Raw genomic sequence first — 17,940 nt, forward strand, 5'->3', positions numbered from 1 at the left:
AACTAGTACTCCTGGAAGAAAGGATATTGCGGAGACATGGCTTAGACACAGCCTGCGGGAGGGTTCTAGAATGAAATTTTTACTCTGCATCTGAGGGTTCGTTTCATATCAGCTCATACTCCACTGCAGAGTGATAATTTCATTCTGGACGTACATCATGACACTATTGTTCCTTTTCACTACAAGTCTAAGGGTGAAGCTAAACGCTTCTTTCAAACATTCAAAAGCCACGTAGAGAAACTTTGTCCCTCCCAGACATGAGAGGAAGAAATGAAGATTTTTCTTTCCTCTTACCACTCTTTGCCACATGATGGGAAGTCGTCAGCAGAATTATTATATGGTCGTCGTCACCATACCCTGTTATCTGCGGCCACTGCAGAAATAGTTCGCTCAGCCGGAGAACGAATCTTCAAGTTTTTGGCAAGAAAAAGTGCTTGGATAACACTGCCAAAACAACAGCCTTAAGGAGTTCTTGCGTCTTAAACGGTTCCGCTGGGCTGGACTAGCATCACCCAGAACCAGCTGCAGTGCTTTGGCGAGTACGTCAATGATTCTGTAGCAGAATTCTTGCCCACAGACCCAGCACGCCACTGGCGTCCACAAGATTGCTCATCTCCACCTCTCTGTCAGCCACGGCTAGTACCATCCACAGTTGTGCCCTTAAAGGTCGACATAGTGCCATTGTGCCTGCAGCCACTGCCGCAGCCGCTGGCGACCATGCCGTCTCCAGCCTGAGACGATGTCCATAGAGGCACCATCATGCACTATCATGATGCCCCAGGAGTTCCACTTATTGCCAACCTGACAACAGTGATTGTACTACTGGATGCAGGCATGCATCCTGTAGCTGGTTTTTCAGCCAGTTTTCCTAGTCACTCGCAAGGTGGATAATGGAGTGCAGATGGACAGTTGCCATCAGCCGTCGTTCCACTACGTTTTCCCATCGACATCCACAATCAGGCTTCCCCATACCATCGGTACATGACACATCCCTACATGACGACAGCACAGTGGTTGGTGGGGTGGGGGGGTGGAGGGGGGGGGAGAAATGTTATGTCATGGTGTCACCCAAATAACCAACGCTGATACCTCATGATGAAACCACTAGTAAGTATATCTACTGCCAGAGGGAACGATTAATGGGAGATAGTGGTGGTAGACATGACCTCAAGAGTTCCATACGCCCCCACTACAGCATACTTACTTATGTTTGAACAGTGTGTCACTCAATCCAGTCAGCAATCATCGCTCAAGGTGATTGCATTCTCTCTGTAGGAAGATAGCAGTGCATTAGTTGTATTAGACAGACCTCTGCATAAATGTTTATCTCAGTTGTACTCTATGAGAAAAGATTAGTATCTTGTTCTGTATCAAGTGACATGTTAATATTCAGTGATAGTAATAAATACTCATGACTTTCCTGTGGACATGGACTGTTACAAAATTAAGTGTTTCATATTGTTCAAGTTGTAATAAACTGATCTAATATTTTATATGTTGTAGTATCAAATAAACCTCCTTCATCTTGTTCAAGTTGTAATAAACTGATCTAATATTTTATATGTTGTAGTATCAAATAAACCTCCTTCAGAAGTTTAGCTAAGATCCCACCAGTGTAATGATGAGTATTGTTTTGTCTAGTACAACACCCTGTGTACACAGTTGACTTGGCCATTTCTCTTCTGCTTTTTAGCTTCAGTATCCTGGACTGACAAAAACATATTGTCCCACTCTGTATTGCCATAACCTAGCCAAAAATGGCTAAATGGCTCTGAGCACTATGGAACTCAACTGCTGTGGTCATTAGTCCCCTAGAACTTAGAACTACTTAAACCTAACTAACCTAAGGACATCACACACATCCATGCCCGAGGCAGGATTCGAACCTGCGACCGTAGCAGTCGCACGGTTCCGGACTGCGCGCCTAGAACCGCGAGACCACCGCGGCCGGCATAACCTAGCCACACGCTATTCTGGTTGCTCTTGACACGCGAGAGCTTTTGTATTTGCTGTTTTCACTCTCTGTCAAACATAACCTAACCTTTCGAAAATTTCTTTTCTGAATCACTGCTTCTCCTATCAATAAGTTTAATTACCTGAAAGGGTGAAGACATTTTCCTGTAGTACACTACCTCATATGTTGAGAGTGCAGGCCCACTTTAAACTTTATGGTAGTGAGTGGAAATGATGAATGCGAGAAAGACATCGCATCATTGTGATGGGTATTCACATAATAACTCAGTTTCCTTGACGCACTCCATTCAGTCATTAGACTGAAAGAACTAGTTCAAACCTCGTGATTGCACTGCAACTTGCATAGCTGTTTCAGCGAATTTGATGTAAAGCTAGTGCCCTGATAAATGATTGCGGTATCGGGAAAGACAAATTTAAGCAACCAGTTGTTCGCCACAGCTTGTGCTAATGTGCGCATTTGTTGCCAGAATGGAAACTATTGTGAAAAACGAGAAAAACCATCTGTCATGGTCGATAAGTAGAGGTTACCAGGTGTTGTACGATTAAATGGCCCAGAACATCCATCCCCAGTATTTTTAATTGTTTGGGCGCTTCTGGTAACCTCTGTAATGGGACTCAATGGTGACTGATATCAGCACATTGTGCACAAGGTATACTGTTTTTGATATATTGTTCCATGTCATATTCCCTTGTCCTTCACAAAAGCTTCTCAGCCGCCTCTGAGTCTGCTGCTCTCCATTCGCCATGACTTGCTGAAACATTGACAGGCACTTCAGTACTTCATCCACTAAAGCTACAGGAGTGATGAACCTTTTGTTCTGCACAACAAGCTCTCCTCCGTCATAAACTGCTGCTGAGATGTAAATAACTGGCAGTTAGAGTCAGTTGCCTAACCCTATTGCCACTCAGCAATACACCCACCCAAAAATTGTAAAGCTCCAACCTTACTATTTATGCTGTCAGTATTACTATGCCTTTCTCAGGGTTTATGTATTACCTCACAATCAAATTCACACAGCTTCAGAGCTGTTCATGTGAGTATACTCGATGGGCCCTTTAGCCCCAGCATTTTCCTACAGCATGGTCTGTCACATCTTTAAACTTTCTGCCATACAAGTAACAACCAAAGTATGATGCACCATAAATAACAGCCAACATTTCTTTTTCTATCTTAGAACAATTCTATTCTGCTTTATACAGCTTCCTTGTGCATATGCCACTAGGTGCTCTTTGTCATCCACATTTGTCTATCAACACAACCAATCGCCAGACTACCTGCGCTGCACAATAAAATAAATTCTCTATTCAAATCTCGAAATACCAGTCCTGGATTTGACGATAATGCCTGTTTAAAACCTGAAATATTGTTTCACTGTCAGCTGACCGCTGAAATTACACCCCATTTTCCAGCAACCAATTCAGTGGTTCAGCAATTTCAGAAAAGTCCTTAATAAATTTCCTACAATAATTACAGAGCCTGAGAAATGACTGCAGATATTTTGATGTTCGTGGTGGCACAAAATCGTGGACTGCAGAAATCAAATGTGGATTAGTTCTGACACCCTGTTCACTAACCACACAAACCGAATAACTCATCTGTGTTGCTACAAAGTGACACCCACACAGAGCATCAGTCATGTGGTACATAGCCTTTTCAAAACTTCTCCTGTCGATGCACATGTTCTTCCATCTCCTTCGAAAACACAGTGATATAATTGAGTTAAACCATACATTGTTTTGGTTTCAGTCCCCTGAGCGCTCCATCTAGTAGCCTTAGGAAAGTAGTTGGGTGTTCTTAAGATCAAACCATTTATATTATTGATAATGGCCCCAAGGTACTGTTAAGGCTGTTTTTGGATGGTCTTCTAGATCCACTTCCAACTGGTGATAGCTACTTCTAAAATCCATTGTTGAGAAATATTTAAAATGATCCAAGTTCTCCCAAGGCTCCACTATATTTGGTATAGGATATGTATCTGTAATTGTCCTTGCATTCAGGTAATTGTAATCTGTTTCTCGTGCCATCTGGTGTCTCTTCTGGGACAACAACAATGCTGACACCCCAAGGGCTGTCACCATGATACCATAAGCCAACAGCTGATCAGTAAACTCTTGTTTCACTAAGTCTTGGGATTCTGTGTCATTTTCTATACAATAAATGTTTCACTTTCTCGTGCAGCCCAGATAAATCAGCAGCTTTCTTGTGGACAAGGCCTCCTTCTGACGTATCGACACGATCTTCATTCAGGTCATCCGAAAGGGTAACTAGTAATCCCTTTCGTAGACTCCCTTTGCCCATGCCAAAATTATTTATACTCAACAGAGCAATGCCATCTCCTTTCACTTCTCTCATAAATACTACACTCCTTCACATAAATTAATGTGATTCACGCAACCTTGTAATCTAACGGCTCCACAACATGTGACATTTCACTTGGGATTTTGACACCCACACTAACCCAGAATAACTTCCCTGTGCCTCTCGCTACTTTATCATGCAAATTACTCTTTAGTGCACGTATCTATAGTTCATGTGCTATCACCGTGATTATCACCCGAGAAGATTTCATCATACTTTTTCTATCTCTTCATCATCTCCTTGCGATGTACCTAAATTATTGTTGTCGGTGTTGGTTTGCTGTCGATTCTGATGAAAATAACGCTGTTGCTGAACTGGTCACACGAATTCTCTCTCTGCCCTATCTTCCTATTCATAAGGATGCCTACTCTTGTTATACCATTTTCTGCTGCTGTTGGTATTATCCTATACTCATCGGACCAGAAATCCTTGTCTTCTTTGCAGTTCACTTCACTGACACCCACTACATCTATACTGAGCTTTAGCATTTCCCTTCTCAGATTTTCTAGCTTCCCTACCACGTTCAAACATCTGATGTTCCACGTCCCGATTCGTAGAACAGTACCCTCTCGTTGGTTATTCAATCTTTTTCATATAGTCGCCTCTCCTTTGGCAGTCCCCTCCCGAAGATACGAATGGGGACTAGTCTGGAATCTTTTGCCAATGGAGAGGTCATTATGACACTATTCAGCTACAGGCTTCCCATTCTGCACATACATATTATGCGTCTTTAATGCAGTGGTTTCCATTATCTTCTGCATCCTCATTCCGTTTATCATCACTGATTCTTCCGCCTTTTAGGGACGGTTTCCCGTCCCAAGGGCGTGCCCTGAATTTCTGCTCGCTGCTCCGCCCTGTTTGATAAGGCTGTTGGCAGAACGAGGATGACTTCCGGAGACTAAATTAGATGTTACTTAGTGCTTCGCTAGCGTATCAGTAGTTTTGTTATGATGAGTGATGCTGAGTAAGTAAGCCAGTAATTTTACGAGATGTCTGTGTATATAGCGGTGTACATATATACGGATAAAAACTGTAATTAGTGCCGGTATGTAGGTTCATAATGAATGTGTTTCTATTATTTTACTGCATGTCGAATCTGAAAGCATGCATTATATTTTCTAATTATTTTTAAAACTGCCTCGATTCATTACATTTGTGCTGAAGTAAAGTTTTTAGGGGTTTCTCTGGCTCACCTAGTGCTGAATGGGAGATTTTGCCACCAAAGGAACATATTTCAATCGTTTCTCCCTTCCATTTTAATGCGTTATGGTGTCAACAATTTTGATCCATCCCCATACGGTAACTACTTTATGATTAACATAGTCAGTAATAGATCATAATCAAATGCGATCCCACCGAAAGCCTCTCGTGTTCCATGTGTAAAGGTGCGACCCTCTGTTTGTCGTACAAACTTTAAATGACGACGTCACTGTGAGTCTTCAAGCGTCTTGGAAGCTGGAAGAGGCACGTGACGCTCAGCATCTTCAATGCGACGGGCTTGACTTTAATAACGTCCCTGTGCCTGTTCAGGCTGTCTGATGTTCTGCGTCCAAGTTGCGGCAGACATGAGATTCCTCTGAGGTTTCTTGGATTCGAGTAACGTTCGCAGCTTGAGCTCTCTTAGAATTATGCGTTAAACCAGATTTACGTTTTATCAATAGTATTAAGTATGGTTCCCGGCCTTACCGTCCGATTTTACTTTTGTTTTACCGCCAAAGTTCTCCAGCCCGACCCCACAGCTAGTGGTCATGGAAGGCGCCGTAAGGGCTCTACGATATGTGAATGCCATACTCCGACCGATAGTGCAACCATATCGGCAGCATATTGACGAGGCATTCGTCTTCATGGACGAAATTCACGCCCCCATCGTGCACATCTTGTGAATGACTTCCTTCAGGATAACGACATCGCGCGACTAGAATGGCCAGTATGTTCTCCAAACATGAACCCTATCGAACATGGCTGGGATAGATTGAAAAGAGCTGTTTATGGGCGACGTGACCCACCAAGCACTCTGAGGGATCTACACCGAATCGCCGTTGAGGAGTGGGTCAGTCTGGACCAACAGTGCCTTGAGGAGCTTGTGGATAGTATGGCACGAAGGATATAGGCACGTATCAATGCAAGAGGACGTGCTACTGTGTATTAGAGGTACCGGTGTGTACAGCAATCTGGACCACCACCTCTGAAGGTCTCGCTGTATAGTCGTACAACATACAATGTGTGGTTTTCATGAGCAATAAAAAGGGCGGAAATGATGGTTATGTTGATCCCTATTCCAATTTTCTGTACAGAAACTCTCGAAACAGAGGTGATGCAAAACTTTGTTTGGTGTGTGTATTTGAGTTCTGAACGCTGGCGTGTTTGGAATTGTCATTTATCACTGCCCTGCCTGTTTAGTACATTATTCTATTCCAGGTTTCCAACTGCAACTTGACATAGTGACAGGAAAGGAAAATAAGGTTCTTAATTATGAGTGAAATCAAAAGCTTCAAGCTTTGGAACCTGTAAAAGATACTAGTAATATATATTAAGTTCCCTGAACAACTCTGATGTATAAAAACTCTAGACAATATCCTCTTCAAAGACAAATGGGTCCCTCCCATTTATGGGATGAATAATGTGAAGCTTATTTAGTTAATCCAATCAGTTCCCTGTTACCAGAGGTCAAGTAATAGAATTTATCAACAAACTAGTTGTGCAGCTGAAATTGGTACTTCAGTCAACGATGGGAAGTCTTGCAAGAAGTGGACAGAATTGTTTTTGCAAAGACACTCAGACATTACACAATGGCTTCATCAAGACGCAGTGTTACTGATAAAAGACCAAGGAATGAGAATCTACCATATGTCGCAACGGAAAGGAAGAAGAGGTAGAAGAAGACAGAGCGAGACAAAGAAGAAACAGACATTAAAGTAAAAGAAAACAATGTATTAATGAAAGCAGAAGGTGTATATGTTGGAGGAGAAAAAGATCACGATTAGGAAGATGATGATCATGATGAAGAAGAAGACCATGATTACATTGAGGATGATAAAGAAGAAGAAAATAAGAAGAAAGATGATGATTATGATGAGGTAGATGACATTCGTGATTGGAATATGGTCACCAATGAATCGCCAGGATGTGTTGACTATGTGCACTGGAATAACCCAAATGAACTGGTAGAGCTACAAAAGTGGTAGGCGTATATCTCATGATAATGAACTAATTGTCTGTTGAAGAGGAACTTTGAAAGGCATCGATTATTGCTTGAAGTTTGCAATGGCTGTAGAACACAAAGTGTAAGACTCATCTGCAGGATGGTTATTTGCTTATGAGAACGTTATGTTTTACCTAGAGAAATGAAGTTCTTGGATAAATAATGATGAACTTACTCTGGCGAGCTGGATTCTTGCTAATTTGCCAATTCAACCAAGACTGGGAAAGGTAATAACACTGGAAGGGAAATTTGTTACATCAGCACACAATTTCCAGAGGATTTTGCAAGCATTAGCGGCACCAACAAAAAAATTCCTTGCTAGTGGTAGCCATTCTGATAACACTGCTATGGTAACTGAATTAAAAGCATGGGAGGATGCGTGGATGAATGATGAACTAGCTGGAACTGGTTTTTGCCAGCAGTGCATAAATAAACAATTGCATTTTACGATGTAAGTTGGATCAGCTGTAGTTATGATGTGTATTTTGCAATACTGCAGAACCAATTTTTTTGTATTTTGATGGATTTAATGCATGGAATTATGATCGAACTCTGGTCGCCAACTAACATGTAATTTATTTCAATAGAATCAATAAGTGAGCTGCCTGTATTTTAATAAGTAATACAGAATATTTAGATGTGGAAATATTTAACTTGAAGTTTTATTGTGCTTTCAAAGTGTGGTACAGATATCGAACTCTTGGTTTTAGACATGAATTTTTGTTGTGAGGATTACTTTGTAATTCTTGTCAACAAGTGCACTTTAAGCTGTATGTTAGACAAGTAGTAGTACAAATATGCGTTTGCAATGTTATACTATCAATTGTTATTTATTTTGCAGTATGTAAAGCGGGGAACTTAGGTCTAGCTACATTTGTCAACTAATATACAATTTATTTCAGTTGTCACCGAGCGAGGTAGCGCAGAGGTTAGCACACTGGACTCGCATTCGGGAGGACGACGGTTCAAACCCATGTCCGGCCATCCTGATTTAGGTTTTCCGTGATTACCCTAAATCGCTTCAGGCAGAATAGCTCCTTTGAAAGGGCGCGGCCGACTACCTTCCCAAAGGCGATGGGACCGATGACCTCGCTGTTTGGATCCCTCTCCTGCTCTCCTGAATCAACCAATCAATCAATTCTGTCAGAAAGGGAGATGAGTGCATTTTAATACCTTATACAGAAAATTTATATATGGAAATATTTAATTTGAATGTGTATCACGCTTGCAATGTGTGGTACAGCATCTGAACTTCGGTTGTTAACAAGTCCCTGCTTAACCTATGAATTAAATTAATATACCTACATGCAAGCCAAGTGTATTGTTTTATCTTACAGAACAATTAATTTACGAGAGTAGTACCGCATGTGCTATGTTCTTGAAATCCTACGGTTTTTCAATTTAATACATTTTTATTTTGCTCCAAATTTCGAATTTTTGTGTGTGATCATTTATACTTGGATATTACTCTATAGCACTCTATGAGTGATAAATAATTTTATTTTAGTCGAAATATTTTGTATCGATTCTGTCCAATTGTACCATTGTTTTTGGCGATGTTTCCTCTCTTTCTTCTTCCAGTACTGCCTCTGGTCATTTTTGACACAGGAGGGGTTTTCTTACTGTAGAACGAACATATTCAGTTTAAGTGTTATCTCGCAACAACATAAAATCGTCAGAAATCCTGTTTCCTTTCTTTCTAGAATGGTATTTGCTCAGACAATACTGGTGTTCACTGGAATTTTCGCAGAATCCAAAGTAGACAGTCGTCAGAGGTTTCGATTTTCTGAACTCAAATATCACGATTATAATTATCTCCTAGCTCAGGGGTACAAGTAAGACGTGACTTTACGTTTCACGTATGTTTATACCGTAATCAGTAGATCTATACATTGATTGAACGTACCAATTCTTTGCCTCCCTGTTGTGTGTGCTGTCTGAAGCACCTCTCTGTAGCATCCAGCCCATATCAGTCAATAATCCACCGTCCTGTGTACCTGTGTACCGCTGTTCCATGAGACAAATTTCCTGGTGGAACCGTTCACCATGCTCAACGCCAAATGCACCACAGTCCTCTGGGAACTCTTCGAAGTGGGAGTAAAGGAAGTGTATTTTCGATGTCATGTCATCGGCAATGACCTTAAAAGCATGATTGAGTTCGTCCACAGAGTCGCTGTAATTTTCGTCTTTCCTGTTTCCTAAGAACCATGTCATAACTTTACGAAAACCATACCATTCATGCAACTAATCAAAGGTTAGAGTGGACTAAAGTGTGTGTGCCCCAGCAGCTGGTGTATCTGTGGACCAATGAATATCCCTTTTGTAATTATTCTCTGCTGAGTCGTGGAAACTCTAAACACGAATACTGAAATGCTCCTTCATTCCTGTCTAAAGCTTTAACAAATGCTGTCATGAGCAATGCAATGTGCAATGATGGCATAATAATTTTCTTCGGATTTACTAGAGATTCTTCGACATTATTTTTCACCCAGACACCAGAGTTGTTCTTGGAGGCCATTGTCTCTGAGCGTACTGTTTTTCTCTTGAGCGACTGTCCAACTGACACAGATAGCAGCAAATATCTGCAAACTCGACAGCTTCACAATCACTCTGAAGTCTCCACATGCCACCAATTCATACCTATTGCAATTAACGCTGTCAACGACTGGAGCATATGCTCCAGGAATAGGCGATCTTGCATTAGTGTTGCGTAACAGTACTGCCATCACCGAGCGAGGTGGCGCAGTGGTTAGACACTGGACTCGCATTCGGGAGGACGACGGTTCAATCCCGCGTCCGGCCATCCTGATTTAGGTTTTCCGTGATTTCCCTAAATCGCTCCATGCAAATGCCGGGATGGTTCCTTTCAAAGGGCACGGCCGACTTCCTTCCCCATCCTTCCCTAATCCGATGAGACCGATGACCTCGCTGTCTGGTCTCCTTCCCCAAACCAACCAACCAAGTACTGCCATCAGGTTTGTTTTTGAGCTGCCTGTAAAGAATCTCCACTTTTCTGGTCAATGTCACTGCAGCATGTAATGTCACCTTCGGCACTGAAATTAAACTAAAATTTTCTCTGACGGTCCCGAATTACAGACACACGTACTGTGTCAGCCAGGAGACTCCACTGCTGCAGTCATGAGGCCAAGCGTTGGGCTTTATCCTTTAGAAGATCTAAATCCGTAATAATATCACTGAGTTCACACTGTGATTTTGTGTTCTTCTCTATGTGATCACGTTGGTGTAAATCTAGGGTCAGTGTTACCAGGGAATGATTACACTTTTCCGGCTGTATGTGTCTATTTAACATCACCGCTGTTATTGCTTGATAGTGGTACATAGGACGAATAGGAACTGGCAATCCTTTGTCATGGGCCAGAACACTGGACTCGCATTCGGGAGGACGACGGTTCAATCCCGCGTGTGGCCATCCTGATTTAGGTTTTCCGTGATTTCCCTAAATCACTCCAGGCAAATGCCGGGATGGTTCCTCTGAAAGGGCACGGCCGACTTCCTTCCCCATCCTTCCCTAATCCGATGAGACCGATGACCATGCTGTTTGGTCTCCTTCCCCAAACCAACCAACCAACCATCATGGGCCAGAGACTGAATTATAAATGGCTCAAGGCACTATGGGACTTAACATCGGAGGTCATCAGTCCCCTAGACTTAGAACTACCTAAACCTAAGGACATCACACACATCCATGCCCGAGGCAGGATTCGAACCTGCGACCGTAGCAGCCGCGTGGTTCCAGACTGAAGCGCCTGGAACCGCTCGGCTACCGCGACCGGCGACTGAATTATAGATGGGATGTCAGAGTACTGAATATTCCTCTTCCTCTTGGTATTGACCCCTTTCCTCAAGTGAGGTACCACCCAAAAATAGAAATATGATGCATAGTTTGCCAGTTCACGCCAAATAGCAGGCACATCAGACTTCTTGGAGACGTTTTTACAATGCATCCAAGCATTGAGTATAGACGAACACGTGATGAAATACACGAGTGGAGCCCTCCATTTACTTTGATCTGCAACTGTACACCCGAAGTGCATGGCGCATGTTTGTTTCACAGCTTTTATCAGTGGTTGCCTTCTGAAAACACAATATTTATGGCAGCAGAAATGCAACAAAATTTATCAGGTGCAGGGCATTTTTGTGAAAGCGTACATGCGAGCAGTAACACAATTAATCAATTCCAACATTTCATGTCACGTACATTCACTATCAACCGTCGCGACCCTCGCTCCAATAACAAGCGAACTAACGCAGCACAAGAGCACGAAGCTGTGACAAACGACAGTCAAAATCGTGTTAGGTTTCTGCATTCTACAATGTTCATATGACTTGATTGTGCACACATTGGTCATGGTGTAAAGTAGTGTTGCCAAAATGTACTGTAACCATCCACCTTACTCATTTACGGCAGAGAAACGGTTGCCACGATGCCTTTATGTACGTCTTACAATGTCCCGTAAGTATGGCTGCGAAACGTGGCATCGTTATTTCCTTGCAGCCGTGATATAGCAGACAATTTTAATTTTGATATTCGTGTTCAGCGCATCTAAATCTGCAAAGCATAGATATTTTCGTTTCTGTCAAAAAATAAAATGTGGAAACTTGTGTAAATGTGTAATTTGTCTTCTAGCTATGTGTGCAACAGTGTGGTGTTTTTAGAATGCATATTTTAATTAGATGTTTATATTATTAAGTAACTGATTACAGGAGTTACAATCTGTAAACATTTTAGTGTTCCTTGGCACCATAGTTCCAAGTGATAAATTTTTCATCCTTGGGCGAAAGTTATAACTGCACATATACTCGACTTCACTCAATCAGTTGTAATAAAAATAAATGACTCAAAATAGTTCAAATGGCTCTGAGCACTATGGGACTCAACATCTGAGGTCATCAGTCCCCTAGAACTTAGAACTACTTAAACATAACTCACCTAAGGACAACACACACATCCATGCCCGAGGCAGGATTAGAACCTGCGACCGTAGCGGTCGCGCGGTTCCAGACTGTAGCGCCTAGAACCTCTCGGCCACTCTGGCCGGCACAATTTTCTGGTTTAGAACACGATACATCTTCTACTTCCTCCCTAACCTGGTGTTTGCTAAGGTGAAATGTTAGTATAAAACTTGTAAAAGCATCAAATAATGACATTTCAGTCTATAAGATCCCAATAACATTTCCTCTGATTGAAATGACTATACCCATTTCCTAATTTTGATTTGAAGATAGCATTGTAACACTTGATAACAATCGCAGAACACCGATATATGGAAATATTTAATTTAAGGAGCCACTGCGTTTTACATCAAGTATGTGCCTGAATAACGGAATAAATTACATTCTTCCACCAGCTGGCAATAATTTACACTGTCTATTTGTTTGTGTGTTTGCCTGCTTAGCGTAGTACTTTAGCCATCACGTATTTTGTGCGGCTATTTTCCGGTCAAGACAGTTTCACGACATAGGTCTTTTACGAATAACCCAAAATGTCAACTGTCCATTTAATATGTGATTTGTAAGTATTTAGACAAGGAAATGACATTGTGCCACGTAATTTAGCGTTCAAAATCGTGTTTCAGGTATCAATGTGAAGGATATATTGATGTGTCTGTAAAATTAACATAGCGATATTTGATGTAAACACAGCAATCTTTGTTGCTGATATATTTTTTGCGTACATTTTAGACATTAAAAGAGCATTTGTCAAGCATTGTAGAATAATACAGGTATGGAAAAAAATTAATCTGAGACGCCATTGTGTCTTACACCATTTGTGCTACACACATCGAATTTTGGACGATCACTACTGCAACTTAACTTGTAAGTGAGCAGCTTAACATTTAACTGTTTGTGTGTGTGTGTTTGTTTTTCTGACGTATTTTAGGTGTGAAAATGCTACAAGGTACAACCGTCACGTAATTTCTCTGTAAACACTTTCCAATATGGTGCAAAAATTCTGAAAGTTTGGATAGTTTTGAGAACAGCTTTCTCTGCGGCTACATTGTTATTTCATCCAAATGTCCACAAAAATGTTACACTATGGTTTATTTAACTTGTTCATAACTATAATTATTTAATTATTTTTAAATTATGGTAATTATTTAAATCATGTATGACAGATATGCTTTCCAAAAGATCGATTACTGTATGGTGAACTAAATTGAGAGTTTTGTTTTAATATTACGCTGATATTCGCTATAGTGCCGAAGGGGAGAGGGGGAGGAGTTACAAAGCAGAGTGAGCTGGTTCCACCATCTGAGGGTTTCTTTTAAATTTAACATCCCACTGGCACAACTATGTTAGTTCTGATATGTAAGATTTTGTTTGGCCAGAGAAAGGGAGGTGGAGGGGAGGAGAAGATGGGAGAAGAGTGTTTGTGGCTTGTCACGTGACGATTCTGATGTCAGTGATGACGTCACCGATAAAAGTGATGACGTCACTGGTAAGAAGGGTAGGCCTTGCAATATCATGGGATAGCATTCCTTGCTTTTCGAAGTGGATCAAAGGCCCTACAGATATACTACTAACATTCTTCGTTTCCAGAGGAAATCAAAGAAAAATCTTCCCCACCCGATGATACGAAAATGTTCATCTTGAGAAGAAAGACTTATATTAGCAGCAAAACTGGAAGGAAAACCACAATTCCGATGTCAGTCACGATCAGAAGTTCTCTGAAAAAATGACGCGGAAGTGCAGTTTTTGAAGAATTTAGTGTTTGTGTAACTTTATAAAGGAGTACAGTTCGATCGACAAAACGAGCTTGATACATATTTGGGAAGGATTCATGATACTCTGCAGCCTGTGGTAACCAAATACGAAACAATCAAGAAAGTAAGGACTTTAAAAGTGCCTTCGAAAGTGAATAATACCAATAGGGCAACCAGACATAGCGCTGTAGAAAAGGTTGAAGAAATTGTTAGGAGGTTTCCAACTACCAACAAATCATCATAACAGGTAATCAGTTCCCCTGTAATAAATCCAAACTTTTTTATGCGATGCAATGTATGTGGCTGAACAATAAGTGCCTACCAGAGGCAGGAAACTGGCCACCAACACTGGTCATTGAACGACCACGAGTTTGCGACCTGCCGCCATTGACTACAGTGTCATTTGGTGCCACTATTGATGGTCCACTTAATATGTACATCCGCTGCTCTTCCGACTGTTAATATTGGCTTTCGAAAGGGCAGCTGACATCACCATTTGATTTTGAGAAGCTGGGTGGACTCCTCTCCTCGCACTAAGTCCTACTCGACTGTATGAGGAACGAAAACGGGACCATTCGCATGGCAGTATAGAATGTTGATCGCTCAGCCCTGGAAATGTGTACAAGAGAATGCAGGAAAAAAATGTGAATAGGCTAAAGAAAAATGTTGGATGCAGGAAAGAGGGGATTAATGTAGAGCATGACCAAAAGAGGAACTATTTAAAATGACTGAATTCTTCATATATTGGAGTATTTGCGGAATAGGGAAAAGCTAATTGTCTTAAGCAAGTGTTGTGAGAGAAAGTGGGTCAGTGTACAATAGACAGGGTTCCAGTACGAATGTGCAAGGAAGCCCAGAATATAATGAGCAGGTAACTGAATTCTTCATATATTGGAGTATTTGCGGAATAGGGAAAAGCTAATTGTCTTAAGCAAGTGTGGTGAGAGAAAGTGGGTCAGTGTACAATAGACAGGGTTACAGTACGAATGTGCGAGGAAGCCCAGAATATAATGAGCAGGTAACTGATAGCCATCACTTTCAGGGGGCTAATTACGAGTTCGACCTTCCGCCAGCGCTAGCATTGCAGCGAAGTTCATAGCAGGGTTTCCCAGACTGCGTTCTGCAGAACACTAGTGCTCCATGGGAAGTAAATAAGTGCTCCGCGAAAAAATATTTATAACACAGCGGCTTTTTTTCGATATTTGGACAGTTTTAATTGTTTTTTATTTTATTATGAATTCTTTATTACTTGTGATTTAAAACTGAAGTAGTCACTGAATAAAACAGGTTTCTCTCATTTTTAAAAATTTTATTAGTCTCTCTATCGAAATACCAGGATTCTCAAAGTGTTCCGTCAGAAAAAAAGTTTGGGAACCCCTGGTTTGGAGCAGCTGTAGCGACTTACGAGAAGAAGAGCACGGACAGAGGGTTGGCCGTCTTGCGTGGGTTGTCGCGGGTTCGCTTCTTGCCCACGTCCATTGCGGCCGCTGACTGGTGGCTGCTGCGTGGTGGTTGGTGAGTAGTGTGTGATGCGCTGCGTGGCCTCCGGCCGCCAGTAAGGATGGCGGGCAACTCCGCTGCGTACGAAACATCGCACAGTGAGGATACGCGCTTATCAGGCAACAGATGTGGGCGCATGCGAACAGCGCGAGGAGGGGAGGGCACTGCTAGGCACTAGCAGCTCATTCAAGGATTTACTTTCAGACTTGCTTTCTTACGATTTTCATCATGTCGCTTTATTATTCAGCTGTTTTAGCACGAGCTTGCACAGCCAATAAGTATCTTCAGTTCTGTTCTAAACGTCTGTAGGTTGGCAGTACCGCTTAGTCCGTTCGCCAGTCGCTAGATGGCCCTGTCCTCTTCGCTTGTCCTAAATATCAGTGTTGTTACATCACAATGCTGTGCGCTCGCGCGACGTGAACATGGCTGCGCCACTCTCCGTTTGTAATCCGTTGTTGTTTCGTGGCCTAAGTGTGTACCAGGAGTCGAAATGCATTGACGACTTTTAGTACAGTACTGGAGTGATGCCTAACCTCTACAAAGTGTTTACCAGAAGACTGAACAATTCAAATGCGGCTGAAAGAGCGTGAAACACGAGTCAGTCGCATCCATAACTGATGCCAAAACTGTGCAAGTGCGTCGGCTAATTTTGAATAACTATCGAGTGACTATTGATGAAGTAACAAAAGAAATGCAAAAACGTCATGTTGCTGCATATGACGCCACACATAAAAATCTCAACATTCGTAAAGTTTGTGCAAGCTCATGCTAAAACAGATCAATGAAGAGCACAAGTGCAATCATGTGAGAATAAGCTTGTTAAAGGTATTGCTTTCTGTATGTGTTTTTGATACACCTCAAACACTTCTCAATAAAACGGACGTTACTGCAGTTATTAATGACAAAATGTTGTACATAATCAGTTTCTTTATTTTATTTATTTACTTATTTCTTTATTTAACCTGATCAGATTAGGGCCATCAGGCCCTCTCTTACATCGGACCAGTGTTCCACCCATGCAGCATTTCACACATCAGAGTTACATCATGACAATAGTTTAAATAAGGAAATTAGATTACTCTAGTGACAATATGAATAAAGAGTAATGACTAAGACCTAAGAAAGTAAATGCTGGCAGTATTTTTACAACAGGTGCTATACATACAAATTATGATAAAAGCAATAATAATAACAGTAATAAAGAAGATCAAATAATAATGATAAACATGAGAAAAATTGGCAGTAGTAATGAAGATTTGTGCAGATGTTCATTAATATCTTGGTGTGTAAAGTAGATGTTTACTAGTATAGCGAGTTTTGGGGGAAGGGAGATTGAAGGAGGGGGAAAGAGGGAAGTAATGAGGTGAAGTGCATTCATGTACAGAGGAAGGCATTACTGTTGCTTAAGTAAATATGTCATTAACTGTTTTTTAAAGCTGGACATGTTTTTAAGTTCTCTAACATAACGAGGGAGGTTATTCCAGAGTCGGGTTCCCGCTACTGTAAAGGACTTGGAGAAAGTGACTGAGCGATGCAGTGGAACAGAGAGGATTTTATTATGATGGGAACGTGTGTTTCTATCATGTTGTTCCGACATAAACGTTAAGGACGAGGAGAGATATGAGGCACAGTGTACGTTTATAAGGCAGTAGATGAGACAGAGTGTATGGAAATCTCTGCGTTTGTCTTTAGTCCACTTAGCTCACCTAAAAAACGAACAATAAATGATAATTAGCATTCATTGCAATTATTAACTGCGTAAGAATCGTTCTTAGTAACATACACCAAAACATTCCTGCGTTATATGCGTGGATGAAAATCAAATACACATGTGACGGTACCAAATAACCAATGAAACCTTCGTCGAACATTCTTCATGGAGATGTTAGCAGATAATTTACAATAGTCATGTATGTGGTTGTGCATACCTTAAGCAAATTTCTCCTCACCAAAATAATATTCCGAAATATTAGATCCTTAAGCCAGCACTCTACACAAATGGTCCTTAGCACTAACGGTTGTAGCGCCAGCCGTAAAGAAGTAGCTAGCATCAGACGCTCTATGCGCTTCCTGGCACTTGTCAGCTTCTGCGCAGGAGAAGACGGCCTTGCTGGAACGTGGCAAAGTCGATGAGTCACGCCCTGACCAGCTGGAGACGGCGACCTTGGCCGGGATCACTC

At 41.5% G+C, this 17,940-nt stretch overlaps 1 protein-coding gene across 2 annotated transcripts in view; it reads right to left on the reverse strand.

Annotated features, from left to right (window-relative positions):
* Positions 1 to 17,825, reverse strand: part of LOC126236240 (ATP-binding cassette sub-family C member 4-like) — a 352,061-nt gene extending 334,236 nt beyond the window's left edge. Inside the window, exons 1-2 of one of the 2 annotated variants that reach the window (XM_049945384.1) lie at positions 17,689 to 17,825; positions 15,666 to 15,837 (exon numbers count right to left, since the gene is read on the reverse strand). In XM_049945384.1, the coding sequence (XP_049801341.1) occupies positions 15,666 to 15,739 (74 nt within the window). In that variant the 5' untranslated portion in view covers positions 15,740 to 15,837; positions 17,689 to 17,825. Of the gene's footprint in view, positions 1 to 15,665; positions 15,850 to 17,688 lie in introns of those variants that run through there. The other variant, XM_049945382.1, reaches the window with a different exon arrangement.
* Positions 17,826 to 17,940: the final 115 nt, after the last annotated feature.

This window comes from Schistocerca nitens, chromosome 2, assembly GCF_023898315.1.
Source record: "Schistocerca nitens isolate TAMUIC-IGC-003100 chromosome 2, iqSchNite1.1, whole genome shotgun sequence".
Lineage (NCBI taxonomy): Eukaryota > Metazoa > Arthropoda > Insecta > Orthoptera > Acrididae > Schistocerca > Schistocerca nitens.